This window comes from Apaloderma vittatum, unplaced genomic scaffold (assembly GCF_000703405.1).
Source record: "Apaloderma vittatum isolate BGI_N311 unplaced genomic scaffold, ASM70340v1 scaffold15758, whole genome shotgun sequence".
NCBI lineage: Eukaryota > Metazoa > Chordata > Aves > Trogoniformes > Trogonidae > Apaloderma > Apaloderma vittatum.
Genome location: NW_009729166.1, coordinates 4023 through 29736, shown reverse-complemented (window position 1 = coordinate 29736; position 25714 = coordinate 4023). Strand labels below are relative to the sequence as shown.

The 25714-nt window shown below is 40.8% G+C and overlaps 1 protein-coding gene across 1 annotated transcript; it reads left to right on the top strand.

Annotated features, from left to right (window-relative positions):
• The first annotated feature begins 2811 nt into the window (after positions 1–2811).
• MOCS1 (molybdenum cofactor synthesis 1) lies at positions 2812–23388 on the top strand. The gene is made up of 10 exons (XM_009874354.1): positions 2812–2920; positions 4067–4234; positions 8813–8977; positions 13878–13939; positions 15155–15266; positions 15591–15703; positions 16395–16505; positions 17292–17412; positions 18812–18874; positions 22908–23388. Exons 2-9 carry the CDS (start codon positions 4078–4080, stop codon positions 18865–18867), a joined length of 897 nt encoding a protein of 298 aa, XP_009872656.1. The 5' UTR covers positions 2812–2920; positions 4067–4077; the 3' UTR covers positions 18868–18874; positions 22908–23388.
• Positions 23389–25714: the final 2326 nt, after the last annotated feature.

The window sequence follows — 25714 nt, the reverse complement described above, 5'->3', positions numbered from 1 at the left end:
TACTAATGCAACGTGACAATATGCCTTCGATCTAGCGGCACCTCTGGAATTATGAGGCCATCTTTCACGAGGGTGGCAATATACTCACACGGCCAAACTCCATGGGTAAAGGGTCAGCAGGGACTCAAGTGGCCAGATCGGAATCAAATATAATTTACTGAAGCAACAGATACACAAATTCTTTTTGATTGCTAGTGATAGCGACTGACTGCAGCTCTATAAAGATTTCCTAAGTATCACGGGGCAGCACTTGGTGAAACCAAGTGTTTGGACCTTACTCAAAGGTGTCCCTGTGGGGGAAAAGAGAGGCTCAGCCCATGGACTGATCCCAGGAGTCAGATGTGGTCTGTCATTGTATCTTCCCTGATGATGGTGGTATCTTCCCTAAAGTTCCCCCTCTCTTGGGCCATTTTTATATTATTTGTTACCTTTCAGGTGGAGCTTGAGTGACTCTAGTAATGCATATCTTTGTTATGATTGGTGTAAATTTTCCCCGCTTCGCATTTAAAGGTATAGACTAGAAAAATTCAATGAGCAAGCTCAGTGAGGGGTAGTTGCACCTCGGAGGCAGGTAGCTTTTTGGGATGGAGGTGTGTTTTGGTATTATAATGATACTATAATGAGCATTGTTCACCCAAAACCCAGCATCTATCAAAAGATGACAGACTCTTGGCCCAGGATAGTAAATGTGCAGTCAACTGGCTCTTTGAGGTCTCCAGGTTCCTTTGTGTTCACAGAGCTTGACCATAGTATCTCCGCTTTGTTCCATGCTCTATGGGATTTTCTATTAGAGTGAGAACATCAAGCTCCCTTAATGCTACCAACTCTTAAGTTTGTTTTGGAAACCTTTGTGGGGAGAGCTCCTTATGCACCAGCTGCACGCTGTCCTGGAAACTTTCCCGATGTTCCAATGTGTGAACAATGATATGTAGGCAGTTAAGCAATTTGAGATAATTATCCCACATCAAATGCCATGAGAATGGTTAGTTTTTTGAGGGCTCAGCACTCTTGCAATGTTTTAGCCAGGATGGTTGCCTTGCGGTTAGAAGTAAAGTTTAGGCAAAGGTGCCTTAATCCCACACCCACCTATCCAGAAGTGGTTTTATATCTGCTTTTTCACTGGAGATGAAATTCATTCTACGTCCAGAAATCCCTTAGCTTTCTTTCAGCTTTCTCACCTGGCTATTAAGTGGCTGTATGTTGTTAACAAGGACAAAGTGAAGATAGTTCCTTTAATTACTTTGGTCGTGTTTTCTCTGTTTTGTTCTGTGATGCTATGCAGCTGGCTTCTGTCAGAGTTATTAAATTTGCCACCTATAAAATGTTAATTGAAGTGTGATATAGTAGATGAACAGACACACACTTGGCAGGGTTTGGATAGTGTTGTTTGTGGACATTTGTATGTAGTGCCTGAACCAAATATCCACTAGCTGATTAAAGTATGTTGGTAAACTTCTACTTTTTTTTTTTTTTTTTTTTTTTGGCAATAAGATAGTACTCAGAACTTCGTACTTCTTACAAGTTCGTTCAGTTACTGCATGTTTCACTTAAGGTATTGAAGTATTTTCGAAAAGTAGCAGAGTGGTTTCAGCAGTGATTTACAGCTGTAGAAAAATAGAAATAATGTTAATTTGAAACCCATGGGCTAAAGACAGTCACGCTCCCTGTGCTTAGACCTTGCTATAACCAACAGTGTTCTGGTTCTGATGGTAGTGATGTTCTAAAGATGCTTACTATGAATTTGAACTGTGTTTGTTTCCAGTAACAGCTACTAATGTGGGACATCTCATTTGATACCTAAAGTGATCAGCCCTCATTGTGGAGGGCAAATACTTAGTAATTCCTGAAAACTGTGTTGCTCTAGAGTATGTTGTATTGTATTAAAAAAAACCCCAGAACTGTAAATAGAAATAAATTTTAATATTCACTTCATGACAGTTAATAAAGACATTATTAAAATTCTGAATCATAGAATCATAGAATGGCCTAGGCTGGAAGGGACCTTAGAGATCATCTAGTCCAACCTCCCTGTCATGGGCAGGGACGCCACCTCTCGACTAGACCAGGGAACACATGGGGACCGAGCGGGAATCGAACCCGCGACCTCGGTATTGTCATTGTTTTCAGCACCGCGCTCAAACCACACAGGCTTGAACAGGTGGAGTGTTCAGGATCATACATTTTTCTTCTAGCCCCACTGTGCTGTGTATTATTTATAATCTTTTAACTGACACAAGTTTTTTTGGAAGTCTTCTGTTGTATGGAACTGGGCAAGAATACCTTGTTGGAAGTGAAACAGACATCACGAAACATATTTGTACACAGCAAAAATTTGGTTTAGCTATTAACAAGATGCACATGAAAGTTCGCAGGGACACAAGCAGAGATGCATCAACTCTTAGTTTTCTTGTGCTTAAGTGTAGGGAGGGACCCTTCTACATGTTTATATTTACCTGAGATTTGGGTGGTCCTGGATCATTGATTCCAGAAAGTGAAGAGCCACACAGCTGAAAAAAGTTGCTTCCTATTCTGCACAAAAAGGCTGAAACACCTGTGGCTACAAGGCTGTATCTTAGTATGCACAGAGAAAATTGTAGTACAGTTCCATGGAATTAAGTAGGGTTTGAAACTTAATCAATAACAAATCATGGGTTGTTCTTGTGCAACTGTCCCTGTGGGGAAAAATGAAATAATAATTATTATCAGTTGAGTTCAAAGGTAATATTTATACAGCAAACTAATAGGATAACTATTCAAATACTTTGCACTTGCTTGTTTTTGACACAGGAATTGCAAAGCTCAGGAAGAGGACGCTTTCTACCGGAACATGCTGCTCCCTTCTCTGCTTTTTTGACCGACAGCTTTGGGCGCCAGCACAACTACTTGCGAATTTCTTTGACCGAGAAATGCAACCTCAGGTGTAAGTGTCTGCTTGCTTTCGTGCACAAAGCTCTTATGCACTGTATTGTGTAAAGGCCAACAACTGAGTCACACCACTTACAGCTGCGTTGGCCCCGTGCTGTTTCTTGTCTTCACCAAGTAATGGTAAAGGGTAAGGTAGAGACTGATTTGGGGCTGAGCTGCTGGTGAGATGGGGAAGCAGGAGCAAGCCTAGAGATCTGCGAGAGACAAGTGGGAGTGACAGGTCTTTCATCAGACTTGGTGTGGTTTAGGTGATGGTGATTAGATTTTTTTGTATGCTAGGCTCAAACTGTGTGATAGCGTGCATGAGAGCTCACACCTAGGTATTCCTGCGAATTACATCTGCAAAGTTTGTGGCAATGTCCCACCACTTGCTGTTTCAATTTGGTGTCTCTGAATATGCTTTAAATAGAAATTAGGTCAGCTTTTCGTTCAAAGTGGATCCATTGTAGTTTTAAAACCCATCACATAAGTGTTGTGTTTTCTTCTGGAGGAAAACAGAAAATTGCTTGTAAGACTTGGTGTATGGTCTTATCTGTATTTTAGAAAAGCAGTCATTTGATATCCTTTGAAGACAGTTGCACTTACAGAATTATAGAACAGTTTCAGTTGGAAGAGACCTTCAAGATCGAGTCCAACCTTTGTCCTAGCCCTATCAACACCACTAAACCGTGTCCCTCAGCACAACATCTACCTGTCTCTTAAACACCTCCAGGGATGGTGACTCAACCAACTCCCTGGGCAGCCTGTTCCAATGGCTGACAACCCTCTCAGTAAAGAAATTCTTCCTGATATCCAACCTGAGCCTCCCTTGGCACAACTTAAGGCCATTTCCCCTTGTCTCATCACTCACCACAAGGGAGAACACACCAACCCCCACCTCGCTACAACTTCCTTTCAGGTAGTTGTAGGGAGCGATAAGGTCTTCCCTCAGTCTCCTCTTCCCCAGGCTAAACAATCTCAGATCCCTCAGCCGTTCCTTTGTACAAAACATGCTCCAAACCCCTTACCAGCATGGTAGCCTGCCCCTGTACCCTCTCCAGCACCTCAGTGTCCTTCACTTGGTGCATTTTGCCTATCAATATTAGGTTAAATGCTGCTGGTTATTGTTTTTCCCCAGGTATTACCATATTCTTTGTTTCAGGTCAGTATTGTATGCCAGAGGAAGGTGTTCAGCTGACCCCTAAATCAGAGCTACTTACTGCTCAGGAGATAATCACCCTAGCCAGGCTGTTTGTGAAAGAAGGTGTAGAGAAGATCCGACTGACTGGAGGAGAGCCACTTATTCGTCCTGATGTCGTTGATATTGTGGGTGAGTTCCTAATCAATACAGTGTGTTTCAAAGCGACTTGCACTTACACTTAAAACTACTAATACAGTCCAGGAACCTGAAAAACAATTATACATTAAATGATGGTGCTTTTTCCCAACATTGTGAAATGCAAGTTATTTCCTTTCAGAAAACTTCCATTTCTGCTTTCCTGCTTGAATGGAATTTTTGTCTCTACATATGATAACAGCTGAACTTAGCGTTGTCTTCATGTTCAATATCTACTAGAGTAGTTTGCAATATTGCAGCCTTGGGGTGGAAAATCAAGAACTGACGTGACCAGGTTGTCAGTAGGGAGGAACACGTGATACATGCTTACAAATAAAACAGGTTTTCTTTTGGACTTTTGAAGGGGGTTCATAGAATCATAGAATGGCATGGGCTGGAAGGTACCTTAGAGGTCATCTAGTCCAACCTCCCTGTCATGGTCAGGGACGCCACCTCTCAACTAGACCAGGCAACACGTGGGGACCGTATCTGTGTTTTTGTTTTGTTTCTGTGCTAACAGCTGTCACTTGCTTGTCTGTGTTTAACAAAGAATGGTGGAAATGCCAGTGTTTCTACAGTTATTGATGAAGACTATTACTTCAGTGGAAGATATAATACTGGGTAATATTTAGAAGTCTGTCTCCTTTGATTGGTATTGCATTGGCTGACTGTATCTGGCTTTGTTTTTGTTTTCCTTTGAGCTAGGTGCTTTTTTTTTCCCCACTCAAATCTTCTATGTTAGGGACCTTTTATGGACATAGATTTGTGTAGTGGCAATGTATTAAGGCTGTGTAGGTGGGTGCATTTTGGTGTATTGTGGGTAACTGATCTTGTCCGTTTCTGCATGTATACTCTTATACATACTGAAGATAAGAAGGGGTTAATATCTACTTGAAAAGTAGACTGATACACTGAGCTTTGGTGCTGAAAACAGATAGTCTCTGCTCCTGCTTGGTTTTGTTCAGGATTTGGAAGACCTTTATGGTCTTCTTCAAAGGAAGCAACAGAGCAGTTGGAAAAAAAGCTGCAAAAAGTATGGCTAGAGTGAGCTGTCTTGGGTCTCCTTGAGTCTTGATAGTGAGGAGTCCCAAAACTGCATTAACTTAATCTTTTTGGAACTCTGGAATACCATTCTCTAGGACATTTTCCCCACATATGATAGGTTAGTTTTTATTTAGGACTGAGAGCACTGTGTGCCTTTCAAGAGACTTGTTTCTTTCAAGTAGGCATTCCCCATTCCTAGTAATAATAGCTATCATTATTTTTAGTTGGCTTTTGCCAGCCAAAATGCGGGAATATTTATAAAATAGGTTGTATTTTAAAATAAAACAAAGCTTTACAGTTCAGCACATAGTATTTGCATGAAAAATGACTTTAAGTCAACATCAGTTCAGTGCAGAACTTGCTTTCCTACTGTATTGCATGTTTGACGATGTAAGTTGCTGGATCACTGCAAAATAATTATTGCTGCAATTCTGAAGTGCTGATACTGGATGCATGGAAAGCATTTTGTTTGCCTTACTGCAGTGATAGAATTCTCAAAGGTTTCTATTAGTGGCTGAAAAAGAGTGAGATGGATCCTTTTGAACCACTGGGCTTTCATTATTCTGCCTGTGTTCTAGCTCACAGCTCAGATTTGACGGATTCACAGTGATTGTTTAAATGGATGATGAGAGAAGTGATACTGGGGTAAATGTAATGGATGTTAAGATGACTGTCCTGTTGCATTAGTTCATTCTGCCTGAATTTGTATTAGCCTGGCTGTTTTCTTCAAGGCAAATTTTTCCAAGGCAAATTAAGCCTATAAACACTTCTTGTCTTCTCAGACTTTAGTGTTACTCTGTGGTGCACAAGTTTGAGATCAAGATAAAAGTCTCAAAACTAAACAGATCACATGTAACAACTATGGGAATATTCACTGAAGGGAAAACAGGCCCAAAAATATCTGCAGAATTTGAGTTAAGCACCTTTATTGAAGCCATCTTAGCACAATGTACTGGTTCAGCCTGGGAAAGAGTTAATCTGGATTTCATAGAACCACAGAATGGCCTAGGCTGGAAGCGACCTTAGAGATCATTTAATCCAACCTCCCTGTCATGGGCAGAGACACCTCTCAACTAGATCAGGCAACAGAAGCCAACTACAATACTTCAGGTGCTGAATAGAATTGAGATTTAAGTTAGGTTTGTTTCCAGCTAACCTTTCTCTTAACGGTAAATGTTCTGTGAAATACCAATAAAGCTCAAAAATATTTTCTAATACTTAAGTTCAAACCTTGTTGTTGTTTCATTGAAGAAATGTGATTTGAAGCTACTGTAGGACACCATGTTATTCAGAGACCTGCTACAGTTCTTTAGATTATTTCAAATCTTCGTTTAAGACATGCACGTACATAAACTATGACTCAGCAACTAACCGTTGCTGAAAGCTAAATCATGTCCTGGTAACTGCTGAAAATATCTGCTTGAGACTTTTCTGAAGCAGCTGAGAGTGGGATATAGAATCCATCTCCTTTGAGATACTCAAAGTTTAAATTAGCACTGGACATAAATCATGTGGTAGCTGCTTATTGTTAGTAGTAGTCTGAGAAGCACACATCTCCGCTGACAAAATTGTTTTCCGTGGGGCGTGGGACAGATGGTTGGATGACTTTTTATAGCAACATGCACATTTCAAGAGTGAAGTGGTGCAACATAGACTTGTTAATTCATGTATTAGGAGACAGACACACCTTTTCTGCACTCAGTCTAGAAGTGCAATTGAGGAAACAGCTGGAGGAGAATATTTAAGAAATTTGTTTATTTAAGAAGATGCTCCTGATCTCAAAGGAAAAAGTGAATGTCGGAGGTTTTACTTGTTGCTTTGAGTGTGACATATAAGCTTTTAGCTTTGTGCTGTTGAATTATAGCATTGGGTCTGTTTCCTTTTCCACCTGATAGTTTTATCAGTTGCCTTTGCTTGTGGTGCCTGTTGCTACAGCAGTGACCCAAGGTCAGCAAACAGACTTAACAAAGGTACCAGGTGAGGGCAAAGTTACAAAATCTCTTTAATCCCTTTTGAATTTAGAGGTCATTAAGCCAAGAAACCAAGCAACTGCAAATGTTTTACTTCTTAGCTTGCACAAATAGGGAAGAATGTACTACCTAGTCCTTTTTAACTTGTTGGTGTTAAGTCTCCTTCTCTAATTTCTCACAGTTGGCTTCTATCTAATTTGTTATTACAGGTGGTTCCACATATTAGAGTATTTCCAGTGCCTCATCCTGTATCTTGTCCTGTCTCATGAGGAAGAAGATGCATTGATAACAGCTGGTGTCTGCTGTCACTAACTGACCTAATCAGTTGGTGCTACTTTCTTAATTTTTTTTTTCCATTTTAGGCTGCAGTATGGCTTTGGTTTTATCCAATGCCTTTATGCCTTTTACATTTCTAGCAACGAAGCCTCTATGGCAGCTAGTCTTAATCATGTTGCAAAATCCTGCTGCTGTAAAATTCAGCGTCTTCGGTGTGAGCCAGCTTGTTGCATTCCAGAGTTTTGGGCCCAGCTTAGGGTGAATATTTTGAGAGTAGCTGGGAAATGAGATATAGCAGAAGCCCTTATCAACATGAACAAATAGAGGTAAAATGAGGGAAGAAGGGACTCTGAAATATTTGTGCTGTAATTAAAGCTGCTTCAAGAGTAAGGGTTCTTCAAATATTTCTCAACTAATTAGGGTGGAGGCTATGAGAGAAGGGAGGAGGGAAAATAAGAAAATTACTTTGTGGTGGCTCTGCTTCTGCAAATGTTTTGTGAGGGCTTTTTTTCTATTTGTTATTGTACCGATAACTGGAGGTTTGAAAGCCTGCCCTCTGGAGATACGGTATGCTGAGAATTTCTGCATTTGTCTTAGGAGGCAGCTATTTTCTAAATCTTAATCTCATTATATTAATTATTTCTTATGTAGTTTTATTTTGCTAATCATTGATTGGCTGGGCTACTACTGTGGATAATGGAAGTATTTCAGCTGCAAGTGTGTTTTGTTCCTTGGATGTTGTCGTGTATAATGTTGACCTTTTTCCATTTAATGTATATACATATGTGGTTTCAGCAGCTTGAAGTCACTACTGCTGGCAGCTAACTCTTGGTTAGAACTGATTTTTAGTAAAGCATAGCAGGATAAATGTTGCTAGATAAATGCAGCTAGTTCAGGTGTCAGGTGTGAAAGGGATTGCTTGCTGCTTATTATTATTGCAGAACACAGAGTTTGGTTTGCCAAGCTAGACTTAAGAAGAGGCAATCAAAATCAGAGGCCTTCTTCCAACAACAATAAAGTAGCTATTTACCCTAAGAAATGTAGAACAAAATTAGTGTTCTTTATAACCAATCTTGCTTGCAACAATCTACTGTCCTTCACACATATTTAAATGCATTTGTGCTAAAATGGGTCCTTTGAATCAATACAGCTGGAAGAAGGCTGAAGCACTGAAGTATCCGTCTTTTTCTCATACTCTCAATGATATTTGTTTCACAAATCTTCTTTTGGATCTTCTGTGTAGTTTCTTTTAAAGTGTTCTTTTTACTTTTTATTTTCATAGGTCAACTGTATAAGCTAGAAGGGCTGAAAACGATTGCCGTCACAACCAACGGGATCAACTTAACCAGAATGCTGCCCCGACTGAAGGAGGCAGGACTGAATGCCATTAACATTAGCTTGGATACATTGGTCCCAGCTAAATTTGAGTTCATTGTCCGGAGGAAAGGTACAGGCTTGTCTTCTAAGTCAACTGTGTTAATAATTGCAGCAATGTCGTTGAGTTGTTTGGTGTGGCTTTCAGTTACTTTGGGAAGGCAGGGAATTGCTGTCCTTCTGAGGCAAGGAAAAGTAGCCCATGCCAGCTTATTTGGTAGTGATTTTCTTCTTTCTACAACCCTTAGGCAGATAGAGCCCCTTTAGTTGGGAGATGGTGGGGAAGAAAATGCTTAACTCGCCACAGTCAGTTGGACTGTGACTACAGCTGCCAGTAACTGGCTGATTACTGGTTAGTCATGGATATCAAGTGAACTCTCCAAATCTTGTGTTGGTCTTATGTGTTGCTCTTTCATACTGTTCAAAAACCAGAAGTTCCTGCTATAGCAAGCGGGGACTAAGATGCCACTAGAACTGAAATTCAGTTTCTGGAAGTTATATTTAAGGCATGCTAGCAGTGGTCTAGCTTGTGATTAGTGATGTTCCCTACCTCCACTATTTCTTTACAGGAATAAACGTAAGCCATGCCGAGGTCATCTGAAGAGGGGTGCTAGCCTTGAAACTTCTGTCTGACAGAGTTACTAATTCCAAACAAAGTTTCAAAAAAGTTTCAACTGTCCAGTATTACAGATACTTGTTTAAATGAATCCTAAAGCTCATCATGAAGTTCAGCTTCACCGTTGGGCTTCCTTCCAAGCTGAAACGGATTTGATCTTGTATCATTCTGTTTCTGTCCAGTAATGTAACTTTGGCAGTTTGTGAACTTCTAGTTCAGACAAAACCTCCAAGTGGCCACTAGATGGTGGAATAACATAAAATGAATATAGGGCAAGGGATGTCGAAATCTGGAATGCTGTGAGAAGTAATTTCAACGTTTGAAATCACTCCTGTGTCAAACTAGAGTTCTGCTGGCAGGTGCAGAAAGGTGTCTGTGTCAACCATCTCTCTAGTAGCACTTCTTCATGGTGCAGAAATCTGTTCCTGTCATAAATCTGACTGCAGTATTATCCTTCCAGCGTAGGCTGTTGCATTAATTTGGTTGTGTCATGGCACAGTTGGCTCCCAGAGAAGTATCTGGGAGTATCTACTCACAAGCAGGTATTGCCTATGCTCTTTCCTTCTGCTCTCTGATTTAAATATTACCTGGTTTGTGAGATTTGCTGGGAACAAGCCCTTCCTTCACTACTGAAGGGGCAAACCTGATCCTCCAGCTTCCTGAATTATATGGCCACAGCTTTTCATATCTGATTGGAAGCTGTTAGGAATGTGCTGCTTATAAAGTAAGCTAAAAGTTATTGGGGGATGAGGGTAATTTTTTGTTTATATAAATGTTCTCTTCCTCTCTTCCCTCTTTAAAGAAATGAAGGTCTTTAAAGACAAAGAAAAATTGTTCAGCTGAAGAGCATAGAGAATGAGCAGGGAAATTTCTATGACTCAATATTTTTAAGGAGGAGAATAAAGTCTCCAAATCATATATTGCATTTATTTTTTTAAGTGGAAACCAGGTAAAAATATTAATGCCGAGTTGCGGGGTTTTTTGTGTTGTTTTTTTTTTCTTAAGGGCTGAAATTATGTAAAATACTTTTTTAAAAAATTGTTTTTGAGGGGTTTTTATCTAATAGGAGATTTTCAAGTATGGAATGAGCAAAGAATAAAGTACCTGCCCTACTGTGCTACCCTGTTTCCTGTGACAGTTCCAGAGGCGACAAGATATAGCTCTATTAAGGTGAGAGGGATTCCTGGTCTTAGACTCCTACAGGCTGGTAACTTCTTAGGAATTTAAAGGTGGTATCTAATTCTGGAGCTAACCAGCAACTCAATAAACTTGGAATCAATTTTTCTCTTCCTCTGGAAACTCATTCTAGGGTTTTAAGAAAAGGCTGGAATGTTCTGTCTTTGGGACAGGTGACTTGTAATACATGTGCTTTTATTCCCAAACAGTTGGAATAGAGAGAATGATGATCAGAGATTTCACTGATGTATAAAAGCACATTAGAGGACCACAATGTTCCTACTTCTCTCTATCCAATACATTCTAATGGATGAACAAATGAAGAGTACTTTCTTGCAGGTAGACAGTCTAACCTGTTTCACAGCCTGTCCCTTCTGTTTTGATCAGTACGAGGAAAATGAGCTAATGTTGTACTGTAATTGAATCATTAAACATTGGCTTGAAGCCATTCTTCTTGTAAGGATTAAGTGTTGGGAGAACAATCCACGTAGGATAGTTCTGGATGTGTCTAAGTTTCTCTGTGCTGTAAAACTGGCTAAAGTTATGATTTGAGAAGAAATCTAAAATTATGAAAAACATTGACCTTTTTCGTTTTGTGGAAAAGGAGAAGGGTTGTCATTTTAAAATCAAACAAAAACTTAAAGAACTTCTGAGCCTTGACAATATTTCATGACACAATGACACCAAATATTCAGTTCTGCTCTAATATTTTGCAGTATTTTGGTTTTATTCTTTTTGTTGCTTCATCACCACACAAGGACTTTGATCTAGAAGGCTTGTTTCAGTACATATGGCAATACAAATGGATTCCTAACAGCTTTCCATAAAGAAAAATCAGAAGACTGTTAACATTAAAATATGAAATGCAGTTATGGATTTTATGGTTTTCTACTGTAACGAATTTATCTGATAAATAATCTTGTAGTGGAAACAGTGTCATTTGTTTTTAATCAGAATAGCTTACTTTTTTGTTTGTTTGTAGAGATTTTGATAGCTGTTCTAAACCACACCCTTGTGCTAGCATGGCAGGAGGTGAGAGGGAGAACTGGAAAGGACGTGGGGTTCGCTGCATTGCAAGCTGTAATCCTGATCTGTACCTCTACAGCGAGCTCTGAGCCCAAGCACGCGAGTATTCAAACATACAGAGGTTTTGATCTGCTGCTTGCTAGGGGTTGCTTCCTGGTCGTTTTAGTTAAGGTCAGTTTTACCTTTCTGCAATCCTGAAGTCATACATAAGGATTTTTGAGCTGTTGCAGAGCTTTTGGATCCCATTCGTGGCTCTGGGATGTGCTTACAGCAGAGTGTCATTATCTCTGTTGCCACATTCAGCCTGTGAACGTATTTAATTGGAATGAAAGCTGCCACCAGCGCTGTGAGCTTCCTGGGCACACGTGAAACAAGTAGGTGGTGAAAGAGAACAGTGACAAGTCATAACTTCAAACAGTTGCTTGCAAGAGTTATTACTTGGTTTTCCTCTTGTTCATCACCTCTCTTTTTGCAGCCAGGACTAGCATTAGGAGCAGCTTATAAAACGGTTAGGATCTCATGCTTTCCTGTGTCCATGCTTTATAATGCCTTTACCAGCCAGAAAGCAGTTAAGTGCAAGTTTTGTTGTCTCTCCTTTTTTATTTTTTTCTGATCTTGAACACATCCAATATTAAGTATGCACAGAATATTATTGTTATTGCTTATTTCTGGTAAAGTGCCTACAGAATGTACGATGCCTTCACTACAGAATCTGAGTTTCCAGTAGATAAGAGATTGGAAAAAGAAGGTGATGGACCCGCACTGAAAAGCATACGACTAGGAACAGCACAGGGATTGTCAGCACAAACTTCTGGAAGATATTGCCCCTTTGCTAGCATGTCTTTGCTGTTGAAGAATACAGCTGTGGAAGAAGGAGCTCAGTCTCATACCGTGTTTGGTCTCTCATACTTTAGTTTAGTGTGCAGAACAGGAAGGGAACTTAGTCTAGAAACTGGCAGGGTAGAAAGGACATTCACAAACACGGTGCTGCCGCACATCCACTCACCAGCAATGTGTACCCAGAATTTGGTTGCTTGCTGTCTCACTCTTGCTTCTGTCACCTTGTTTGTCTGCCAGCTCATGAGTGTGGCAGGGAAGGACTAACGTGTCAAATCTAAAATTGATATCTTGATGAAAGGTCTTACTTTGTTCAAAAATGACAGAAGGTGTGGTTTGAATGAGATCATTAAGAGGCTTTCCTAAAGGCCTTTGGAATTCCAAAATTGCATTGTTGCTTTACTTTGCATCCAGATTTAAAATGTACATGTAAGGGTGAAGATACTTGCCTTTAATTAACTATACCTCTGTCTGGGAGCAGCTGACAAGTGTAGGTCATGCTAAACGGTGGGATGAGGCTGGGCACTTCATCCCTTGAGGTTGCTGCAGTTTTTGCCATCTTTCATTTGTTTTCAAAAGTCAAAGGCCAACTGAATTGCTTTCCTTAAATACTCTAAATTTACCCTATGCTGTGCTCACCAATGTCCCATGTTTAGTCATAAAAATTATGATCCTGTAAAATGCTGCCTGTGATCTTCAAACTAATGGATATTCAGTAGTTTTGGGAAGCCAATTACATCTGTAGCCAGGGATGGACAGGGAAATGAGCAACTTCTGCTTGTTTCTAACCCCACTCCCTTCCACATGTGCATTCTTAGAACGATCCATTTAAAATTCACTTATCAATATTGCATTTGGACTCAGAGCAGTGAGATTCTGCCATTTTAATGAAGAAATGTGCCATTGTTATAAAATAAACACTAATTTATTATTCTTTCTTCATTGCATCTGGAGGCAGTTCACAAATTGTTTCCACTCCTTTAAGAAGAACGTAACACAAGGGAAAGCTGACATATGAGGAAGTGGAGAATGAGTGATACATGATGTCCAAAGATGCAGAAGAGCATACTGGTATTGTTGACTTCCCAAATACCAGTTAAAAAATTGAGCTCAGTGACCTGACCACAGTAACACTGGCAGCCTTTGGGGCATGGTGGGGGGGGAGTGTGTGGTAAAATTGAAGGTCCTTTACTTGCAGCTCTTCTTACTTGCAGCCCTGTCTGCAGAATCAGATTGGGTTTTTTTGTCTTGTACTTAATAAGCTCCTCTTGCGTTGTGTTTTTAAACGAGAAAAATGTTTACTCTTTTTACGTCTTAGGCTTTCACAAGGTTATGGAAGGAATCCACAAAGCCATTGAACTTGGCTACCGTCCTGTTAAGGTAAAGCTAGCATTTGTTTACTCTGAAACTGTTGTGTTTTACCATAACTTGTGATGAAAGATACAGCTCACTTCATGAGGAATTCATTATTCCCCTGCACCGTGAATAATTTTTGGTAGAACTGAGGAAAAATTGTAGTAGGTTGAAGATCATATCAAGAGGTAATGGGGGAAATTGGTGTAATCTCCCTGGGCAGCTGAGGGTACAGGTTCGTACTGTCAAGTAGCCTGTCGATTGCCTGCCTGCAGGGTGGTCCCGCTCTGTTCTTGCCTCTTCCTACCCCTTCTAATCTGACCCTTATGTGAACTTAGCCAAGAGAGTTAACAGGCAGAAAACTACACTGCAGAAAGACATGAAATTTTGCCTGGTTTATCTCTGTCAGCTGGTTACAGCAGACTCTGCTGAGAGAGAGGGAGTTCTCTTCTGGAGGTGCAGGTAGACCAACTTAGCTGTAACGTGAAACTTCACCTTAACTCACCTTAGTTCTGCCACTGCGGTTCACTTCAGTTTCACCACTATTTTGGAAGATCTGTTATGTGTAAGTGGCTATAAGCTATATAGCTATGAAAAACACTTGAAATTAAACTAGGTTTTAGGCTTTCCTGAAATATCTTAAGAATCATGATGCACAATGCTTAGACATGACAGCTTGCCTTGCTGACAAGTAAGTCTTAATAACTGCACAGCTATCTGTTGTTCTTCAGATAAAACCCAGAGGACCTAAAGCTCCAATGTAACTGTTGTTTATGAGGAATGTGCAGAAAACTCAGTTTTAACTTCTTTTTGGAAAAGGGGAGAGCTAGTCATCCTGCAGCCTATGGCTATGTGAACAGTTCCTGGCCTGGGAAATTTGCTCATGATCTGCCATAAAGAGTGCTAAAGAAGGTAGTTTTACAGAAGCCATACAACATAGGACTAGGGAGTGGAGTTGTCAGTTCTAGACAGTAAAAACTGCCGTATCTTAGATGGGTAAGATGATGCCTTTGTTACCTAGCTTTTATTGGTTTGCGATTTAGCAAGACAACTAACAACTTTTAGGTCGGCTGCAAAAACTTACAGGCCTACTTTGCAGAAATGATCATCTATACCTTTGCAACCTTGCCAACTTACTTCTCTTATCTTTTAATATTTTTTTTTAGAAAAAATATTCTCTCTATGTATGTTGCCTTCTGCAAGGACTATGAAACCTTGTTCAGGTATCTGCTTCTCTTGCAGGTAAACTGTGTGGTGATGCGAGGCTTCAATGAGGATGAACTGCTGGGTTTTGTGGATTTCACAAAAGATCTGCCCCTTGATGTGCGGTTCATAGAATACATGCCCTTTGATGGTAAGCTTTGAGATTCTTCATGGCATAGAGTGTGCCTTGGTTATGGGTGAATCTGGATGGTGATTCACCCCATGGGCTTGTTTCTGGAAGTTTTGGTGAGTTCTCTGGGAGAATTAGCAATTGCTTTATGTTTTAAAAGGCAATTTTTAGCAACTTATCTGTCTTCCCTGTCTAAGATGGAGAATGGTTAGTAACAGGATTAGTTGGGGCTGGGACACCTACAGGGAAAACTGAGATTTGAAGAGAATGTAAAAGTGGCTCTCTGCAAATTGAGAAAATAAAATCCACAGTTTAAAGTTGTGTTGCTGGTTTTGTTAACCCTAGGCAACAAATGGAACTTCAAGAAGATGGTGAGCTACAAAGAAATGCTTGATACAATTAAACAGCGATGGCCTGAATTGGAGAAACTGCCCTGTGAAGCTTCCAGCACAGCCAAGGTGAGGTTAGACAAAGAACATGTACAACGTGGCCCCGTTCTTTCCCTTTTCTAAATCCTCAAATTCTCCCAAGTTCAGCATTTATATTTGACAAGGAGAGTAAAAAAAAATACTCAGTGTAGTAACTCTGGGATTTTAATCAAGCTGCCTGTGTGGAGGTTGACCCTTATTAAACACAGGTCATGTTCTTTACCTTTAGAAATAGAAATACCTTTAGAAATAGCGTGTTGACTACATGTCTCAGTCAGATGTAATGAGTGGCAGGCTTGTATCCTGTGTTTTCAGCTTTTGAAACTTTTTTGAGTTTATCTCTGTCAATGCACATTAACAAACCTGACAAAACAGTTGCTCAGTGAAATAACAGTATTGCTTCAGGGTGTGCAGTGTCACCTGGAGGATTTCTAGCCTACTTGAACCTCTGGGTATGGCTGCCTGAGTAAGAGCATGCTTATTGGCATCCCCTGTCAGTTGATAATTACAAGAGCAAACATTTCACAAGTTTATGAATTTCCAGATATAGGGCAGAATAGACTGAAAAAGCTGATTTTGCTTTTTTTTTTCTCTTATGTGGCCCTCAAAATGAAGACAACCTATGTTTAAAAAATGTCTTCTGGTCTTTGAGTAAGTAGAGCTTTAAAAATGAGGAGTCTCTACTTGTCTCTTCTTTTTTTTCTCCTCTGCATTTCTTCAGAGTTACAAGGTGCCACATTTCCAGGGACAAATCAGCTTTATCACATCCATGTCAGAGCACTTCTGTGGATCCTGCAATCGTTTGAGGATAACAGCAGATGGGAATCTAAAGGTTGGTAGCGAAAGACGATTCTCTTTGCTTTCATGAAGCAGTAGTAGTGTTGAAGTTTTTCCCTTGAAAGTAGCTGAGATTTAAAGGGGAATGGAAAGACGCATAATTATTACTGGCTAACTCCTTTATCTATCCTGTATGTATTCTTGCTCAAGCTTGTTGGGCCGTTAGGGAGATGTTATATCACCATTTTTTGCTTTCTTTGTTTTGCTAACATAGTTACAACTTTCTTTGTAAAACATGGTTGCAAAGCCAGCAAATATAAACATTTATTTTAATCTTTGATTTAAAATCATCTTAAACATATGACAAGCAGATGATTTCCCACTAAAAAAGGATTGAAGCATCTGTGAAGGCTTGGCTTTTGTGTTCCACAAGGATCTTGTCTTGTTTCACCAAACATCACCTTGCCAATTCTTCTCCTTCAAGAGCAGCCTGTACATTTGCTGTAGAAAGGGGAAGGATAACCATTTCCTGCCACGTTGAAACTGGCAGTTTCTGAGGGAAAATTAAAGTTTTCAATTAAAAATTGGCACTTTAACAGCTGTGCTGCTGTCTAATGTCAGATGACCGAGGCATCCTGAAGGCCTGATGTGTTTTGGTTGCAGGCTGTCCGTGTGTTTACATGAAGAGAGATGAAGAAAACAATCTCCATAAACATGTTCTTTCTTCAATAGGAGAGGCCTCTTCAAAGCCCTGCTCTGAAGTTAGTACGAAATGCTTGTAAAAGCCATTTTTTTAATTCTTTCTCATTTCTCCTCTATTGTTTCCTTGGGTTGGCTGCAGGTGTGCCTTTTTGGGAATGCAGAAGTGTCCTTGAGAGATCACCTACGGTCAGGCGCCTCAGAGGAAGAGTTGGTTCAAATCATTGGAGCAGCAGTGGGCAGAAAAAAGAAGCAGCATGCAGGTAGGTTTGTTGTACCTGAGAAATAACAGTAGTGACGAGGGAAAACAGTGTCCTGGTACTGCTATGGTATGCACTGACTTACCAGGAGAAAGAAAGAAGGAAAAGCTTCTTAATGATAAGTGTGTTGTCTGGTAGAAAGCCAGTAACAGACAGTCCTGCAGATAGTCCAAACTCTGGATGTCAGTGTTTAGTCTTCTGATGTTCCACGTGAACTAGAATCTAGACTGTCTAAAAGTCTTTAAGACTGATTTTTGTCTTCAGATCTGCAAGTACCACTGCTCACAGTAACAACAGCAAAGCATAAAGCTAAGCAAAAATTGATGGAGTTGCACTAGATCCCTTTTTTCTTAAAAAATTAGTTTGCTGTAAAATAAGTATTAAAGCTAAATTGTTCTGTATGGCCAACTACAGCATTAACACATTTCTAGAAGTGACAAATCTCTTTTTGAGCATGCAGAAAATCGTATCCACTCATCTTGTGCCCAGCATAAGATCATGACATAAAGTCCGTGATGATGCAGTCATATCATCCTCCGGCTCTATTAGTCTTTTTCTGGATTTATATTGATGTAAACTGTATCTCAGTCACATCTGAACCTAACCATATTTTCGTTATTTGGCTGCAGCTGGGAATTCTGACCTCTTGTATATGAACTGTCTTATGATCATGGAATAGTGCCCTTCACATTAAAAATAGGCTTTAGCCCTTTTGTTGTCTTTCAGATTACCAACAGTTGGTTTTGCCCTTTTTCATCGTACGTAAAAAAAAAAAGTAAAGGAAGCTTTTAAATCTGACCATAGACTAGCTTGTAAAGTACATTGGTCTGATGTAGATGAAATAGTGCCTTGTAAACATAAGGGAAGGGGTGGAGGGATTCGTTCATTTTCTTTTAGACCATTTATTTCTGAGCTTCTGATTTGGGAAAACTGGGAATGGGGAGAGTTTTCCCTCTTGTAAAAGCATTTTTCCATCAGCAGCATTTACCTGACATTGACTTTCTTCTTCCAATATTGTCCCTGGCACCATCTGTAACTGGACTTCTTTGAACTGGAACTCAGTTAAGAGCTTATCCATAGATCTATGGATGTTCCAGTTTTTAATTTTTTGCATTCTGCAGTAGGTAGACTGTAATCCAGATTCTGGAAGGCTTTCTGGGAAGGGGTTCTGCAACATAAGAGACCCGTAGCATCTGGGTGCTGGGAGACTGTGTCAGCTATAGTTTTAAATAATACCATGCTAGATTCCCCCTGCTCCAGCTCCCTCAGTCTTTACTGAGCTTTGGTTTTGCTAGCATGCAACTTGCACTGTGAAGAGCAGAAAACTAAATATCTAAACTAGATGTATGACTCAAAACCTAAAAAGTTAGGATTTTTTATGTGTTCCTTATTTTATTTCTAGGCATGTTTAACATTTCCCAGATGAAAAACCGGCCAATGATCCTGATTGGTGGGTGACAAATCAGTACGTAATAAACATACAATGATTTTGTTTGGGTTTTGTCTCTGGGAGAGCAGGGTGGGCTTTTAAGTCTAACTTGTATTTAGTTCTTAGGTTTAGGCAGAGAAATGGGTTTACTAAGAGACGGTTGTGGTTAATATGCTGAAGTGGAAGAAGAGAGGTTTAATGTCTCTACCAAGCCTTATCCAGTCTTCTGATGGACAGCACTGTTTTATTTTCTCTAATTTTGAAAGTTCATTACATTTTCCAAAGGGATCACTAGCTTTCCTATCTTATTTCCTATCTGCTTCCTTTGTATGTAACAAGAATAATAGAGTAACTTTTAAGGCAATTTGGGAAGGGTGTTATGGACTGGAATGTCGCATAAACAGAAAGGACGTAGGATGGACTTTTATCCCTGCATTACGAAATTGAACTTTCCTTTTATAGAGTCAGTAACCTGACAGCTACGCACGTTTTCCCACCTCACTACTTTACTTCAGAATCTGAAACTTGAAGCTTCATTCTTTTGAAATGTCCTCTTATTGCTGCAGAGTCTCAGAACATAACCACGAAAACCGTAGTATCTGGAACGTGACAAGCCCTATGGCCAGGGGGGTTTGTTCCCCCTGTTGTGCCTATTGAAGGTGTCTGCTAACTCTCCCTTTCTGCTTGAAGTTCTGTGGCACTGCTGGGCTTCTCTTACTGATTTTTCACATCTTCAGTGTGGCTTTACCTCCTCTATGCATATATTTCCCTGTTTTGTAAGACAGCTGTTTCCAAACACTTTTTTTTCTTCCTTAGACTTAAGGAATACTTTGCAAGAATTGACATTGTGAGATTAATTGGAAATTGTTCTATTGTTTCTGATCAAGAAGGGAAAAAAGTATAGCTAGGGTGGAAGAGATGAACATGGTATTTCAAACTCAAACTCTCATCCTCACATCGGTGCTCTGAGGCAGGTTTGCTGCTGTGCAGCTTTCAGGACAGATATCCTTGGGGAGGGGGTGGGTAACACGCATTAATTTGCCGGTCTTTGCTACAGGTGATGTAACAACTGCCCTTTATTTAAGCCAAACCCCTAGTGCTTGTATTTCTGTTCCCTTTATTTGGAAATAGAATCTACAGAGGTCTTTTAACATAGGTTTTCACTGGGAATATTTTTCATTTGCTGCTCCTCCTCAAAGGGCCATCATTTTCCAGGTTGATTTTTAGTGAATGGATGCAGTGGTGAAAGATTGTCTCTCTCTTTGCTTTTGCTCTTCTGTGCTTGTCCACTGCTCTATTGCATTCCAGGAAAAGGGGAAAGAGGACCGTTTCTTTAAAGTGTATTAACTTGCTGCATGAGGAAAAAAAGCTGGGATTTTTTTAAGATGAAAAATACTATATCGAACTCTTGACAGCTCTCTGGGACCTACATAATTTTTCAAGATGCCTTTGAAAGAATCGCCACATTCCAAAGTTAGCATTCATAGCAAGTTTGGATGTCTACAGATCAGATGCATCAAATTTCCTTTCAAAAAGTGCTTTAACATTGTCTGATACAAAGTAACAGAGGGAGCCTGTCCAGGTCCTCCCCCAGCTGTTCCATGTCCCTTTGAGTCTTGCTGCTGGCAGTCACCGCGTCATTTGAGAGATTGGAGATGAGTGGAGAGTATCCCACTGTGACACATGACAAATCATTAGTAGATTTCCTAATTGTGTTTTGAATTACTTCAAATAATGCCTGGCATGCAGGCCGTTAGGGAGGGGAGAGTGTATGGAATTAATTTAATGAAACTTAATGAATGCTGTGGAAATCACTAATTGGTTTTGCTAGTCTCAGTAAGCCAAACCTGCCTTCTTCCCTGCATTGCTGTTGTCTGATCATTTGCTATATGGTTCGCATCCCTTTTTCCTGAATCCCAATATATCTTTTGGCAGGTTGTTCTCCTCATAGGTTCACTTCAGTTACGGGAATTTCCTCCTCAAATTAAGTGTCTCCTACTTTCTCCCCCTGTCACCGCCCCAGGCCAAGATTGTGTTAGTGGGAAGCTAACACAGTGAAACTTCACAAGAAAACTTCAGATGCAGTAATAGAGTATAAGGAGATGGAGTTTGTCAGGTGGTTTCTGTTGTGTTATATATAGTGCTGTAGAAAACCATTATCTATTTTTTGCAGGTATACAAGCAATTGAGATAACCAGGTACAACTTGAAGAAAATGTAGGTAGTTAGGAAAAGCAAAGGTGCTCTGTAGGCGTTGCTGTTTGTGTTTTTTACTTACCACTCTATCTGAGCAAACAATATTTTTTTTCCATGGTCCCACTCATGTATTCAGCCTGTGGAAGTAAGTAGTTGCCTGCCTTTGCAGTCCAGCTTCTCCTGAAGACAAGACACCTTGCCAGGGTTTAGCTTCAGCTTTAATCAGGGACTCCAGAAGAACAGCATACTTTTGAGTTCCTGGATTTTAGAAGAAATATTCAGGTTAGGCCCTGCTGTATAAAGAGAGATGGAAAAAAAAAAAAAAAAGGAGGAATAAGCATAATTTTCTGTGCTCTTCCAAAGCAGAGCAATGTTGCACTCAAAACATTTATGTCCATTTAATTCAATTCCTCTGAGGATAAATAAATTACCATTAAGCTTGCAGGAATTTTAACTTTAATGGATAGGCCATCAGTTGTAGATCAAAAAGGGCCTTTGCCTGAATTTAGATTATTGCTGTGATTTAAAAGAAATAATCAGGAAATCTATGGTTGATTTAAGCTTCACTAATAGGCACTTTTTCAGATCATTGTCTGGAGGGTACTCTAGATGAGATAGGTGCTAAGTGCATCATCAGTCTTGTTATAGCAGAAGCTGGGACTAACAAGAAAGAGATTGGTTGGTTTGTTTTTTTTAAAGGGGAGTAGGAAGGGCCGCACCCAGTGGGTTTTCCACACTGTGTCTATTATTGTCATGTGGACAGCTGGTCCAAGGCAATACTTGTAGGTCAGGGCAGCAGAGGAGCTCAGCAAGGTGCAGGTAGGCTGGGAAGCTGCTTTGATTCACCTGTGGGCAGTCTGAAAACTCATCAGTAAGGGAGTCCTCAAATACCACAGCTACCAAAGGATGTTATGGAGCAAAACCTAATTCCAAGTTTCTCTGAGCACAGAGATCAGGAGCTCAAGAAAAAGAAGAACATGCTTATCAATGACACTATTAAACTAGGGCTTAACCACTTACCACTATACTGTTTTATCTTACTTACATCACTACTTTTGTGTGAAAAAGACTCTTTCTGTCTTGATTCTTGGCATTTAGCCCCGTGCAACTGCCAAAACCAAGGGATTAAATGGTGAAAAGGGGCAGGAGGGCTTACTATCTCTCTGCCAGCTGGGAGCTCTGCCAGCTCAACTTGGAACATACTTCTGAGTAGATTTTAAAATCTGTCAGTGAGGGGATCATGTTTCTTCCAGTGCTTAAACTTCATCTGTCATTATCGTGGTAACAACTGGCAGCAATAAGTGAGTTTCCCACTGCAGAGTTGCCCTCTGAGCTTGTAGACAGTGCAGGTGCAGATGTGGTGCTTCTGGTCCCTGCTGTCCTCAAGTGCTGGTGTGACCCTTCCCTGCAGAAGGAGATGAAAGCAGGAAGTGCAGCCACCTGTGCTGGGAGAGAGGTGTTTGGAAAGGCAGAGCTGAGAATCTGAATGCAAGAATTTCCTATTAACCCTGACACCTTTCAAAAGACTGATTCTGAGACAATCTGAAATGAATGCTGAGATGCTGCAACTTGCTTTTTCTTGGTTGCTTTCTCAGTGTGTTGATATTTTTTGAACGCAAGTTGTTTTTTATTGTCAGGGACCTTGAAATAAGGGGTTGGAGTGTTGGGAGTTCATAATAAGAAAGCAGCAAATTCAGAGACCTGATAAGAGAGGAGAGAAAGAGCTCGAGGAGAAGAGATGTCCACAGGCTTATTGAGTTTTTTGCAATACAGAAAGTCCAAGGCAGTGCTCTGACAGTGTTTTCAGCTACTGCAGACTTAGCTTTCCAGTTAGTAAGATGTATTCTCATGTTGCTTTTCCTTTTTTCCTCCAGAGCCTGCACTGATGTCATTCCCACTATGCCAAGATGCCCTACAGAATCCCCCAAATTCAAAACAGTGGGGCCACACATTTAGCCATTGGCTGACTTTGAGAGCAAGTTTACCCAAACAAATGGGAAAAACATTAGCGAAAAATAAGCTTACAGGACAACTTTTACTGCCAGGATCTCACCTAGAGCAACAGTGGCACATAACTACAGGAATTCTGCAAACCCAGCTCAGAGGCTTCTCTGACTTCCAGAAGGATCCAAGCTCCGTGTTTGACACAAAGTGCCTTGAGGTTTCTCCTGTCAGCCAAGTTTCTGTGACCTGTCAGTCCAAAGGGGCAAATCCAGGATCTGAAGTCTGTGCCAGGGATTCAGGATCTCGGACCAAGGTACCTCGTGCCTCTGACAAGTTGACTCACACTGATGAGGAAGGACGGGCCACCATGGTTGATGTTGGAGGGAAGCCAGATTCGAGAAGAAGTGCTGTTGCTGGTGCTGTGGTCCGCTTGGGTGAGAAGGCATTTGGGATGGTGAGGCAGAATCAGATGAAGAAAGGGGATGTGCTGGCAGTAGCCCAGATTGCAGGAATTCAGGGAGCCAAGCTGACCAGCCAGTTGATCCCATTGTGTCACAACATCCCCCTCAACCATGTCGAGGTGTCTCTGAGCCTGGATGAGACGAGATACGCAGTGGTGATTCACAGCTCCTGTCAGACCTGGGGGAGGACAGGTGTGGAGATGGAAGCTCTAACAGCTGCCAGCCTGGCTGCCCTGACTGTGTATGACATGTGCAAAGCAGTTACTCATGACATTGTGATTGAAGAGGTGAAGTTGCTTAGTAAGACAGGTGGGCAGAGGGGAGACTTCTCAAGGGTCTAGGTCATATCCAGACACCTCCAGCTCTCCAGGTGACCACTGCTCATGTTCAGCCTGTTATAGGACTACTGTTTCTCAGATGGCAGGCTAGGAGACCTCAGCGGGTGCATCATAAAACAACCCAACAACTCCAGTTTTGCCTTACCCTGTTAGCTTGCTGCTGGGTGAAGAGTGGAGCCAGTTATCCCTGTTGATAACTGCATGTGTGGGGTTTTTTTGGTTTGTTTTTTCTTTAGACAACAGACTTGTCCACTCTGCCATTACCTTTGTTTCAGTGTCCTCACCATGAGCTTGAGCAAAGATTCCCAGTTATGCCATAGAGGTGTTTCATTTTTGTTTTTTTCTTCTTGCAGTGAAATACTCACAGCTGCTGTCACCACACCACAAAATTGTGAATTCTGGAAATGAAGGAAGTGCTGTTATTTGGCACCTATTTTTAAGTTAAGGATTAAGATTTCAGAATTGTTTCTCTCGGTCTGTCCCTCTGACTTCCCTTAGTTGAATTCAGAATGTAACAAGAACACAGCTTGGGAGAACCTTACCTTACAGCAGAGACTATAATTGTGGAACAGCAAGGGTCAGAGGGGCAGCTCCCATTTGTTTGCATTGCTACTGCTTCCCTTGCCTGTAAGTGGGAAATATCCAGATACCAGTTTCAAAATGAAAAAAAAAAAAAGGAAAAAAAGTAGCAGCTGCCCAATTCTCTGCTCTATAAAACAGGATCTAGATTTAGAGGATTTCTGGGTTTGGAAGAGTTACTTTGCTGATCTGAAAGGAAATCCAAGAGATACCTTTTACAATGTTAGAAGCATATTCCAGCATTTTGACCTTAGCATTCAAATACATTGAGGCCCCAGGTCTGCAGGCTTAAGGGCTTAATTATGCCCTGCACAGAAGTAGGTGTCATCTCCCTCTGACTTTAGAAATAGATGTCACACCAAGCCCCAGGAAACTCACAATTTTTTAATCCTAATAACCAGCAACCTGCATAGTCTTGACAGATAAAGCAAACCTTCAGACTAATAGCTAACTTGGAAGAGTAAGGTAGCTGCTGTTGCCTTGGCCAGAGTGTTTTCCTGCATGTTTCACTCGTTTGGTTTCATGAAGTCGTCTGGCCTCAGAGCACTTAAGTGTCCCCATAAATGTACCGGTGGCCACTGTCACATAGCAATAAATAACTTTGATAATTGAGTGTCCTAGATAAGAAATTACTCAACCTTGTTAATACTGATAGGTCCTTTAATTTAAATGTTTTAAACAGGGCATTTTCAACTTTGGTTTACTTGTTTTCTAGTGCTGATGGCTAATGTGAAGTTGCATATGATTCAGGGTGCTCCCTCCAGATGCACAGGGAGGTGAGGACAGCTCTAATAATGTAAGAGGCTACCAAAAAAGCATCTTAAACTTTGTACTCAGCTGCTTTTCATGAAATAAGATTAAATTACTGTGAGCATCAGTAAAGCACACACCACACTGTCACACACATCAGTGGAGAATAGACCTTGTGAGGAGCAATTGAGGGAGCTGGGTCTGTTCAGTTTGGCGAAGAGGAGGCTGAGGGGGGATCTCATCATGCTCTACAGTTACTTGAAAGGACATTGTAGAGAGGTTGGTGCTGGTCTCTTCCCACAGGTAATTAGGGAGAGAACCAGGGGGAATGGTTGCAAGTTGCAACAGGGCAAGTTTAGGCAAGTTTTAGGCATTAGGAAGAAATTCTTCACAGAAAGAGTGGTCAGACACTGGAACAGACTGCCTAGGGAGGCGGTTGAGTCGCCATCCCTGGATGTGTTCAAGTGTTGTTCAGATGTGGTGTTGGGTGATATGGTTTAGGGGTGACCTTGCAGTGTAGGCTTAATGGTTGGACTTGATGATCCCAAGGGTCTTTTCCAACCTGAATTGTTCTGTGATTCTATGATCATTCTCCCTTAGAGTGAGCAC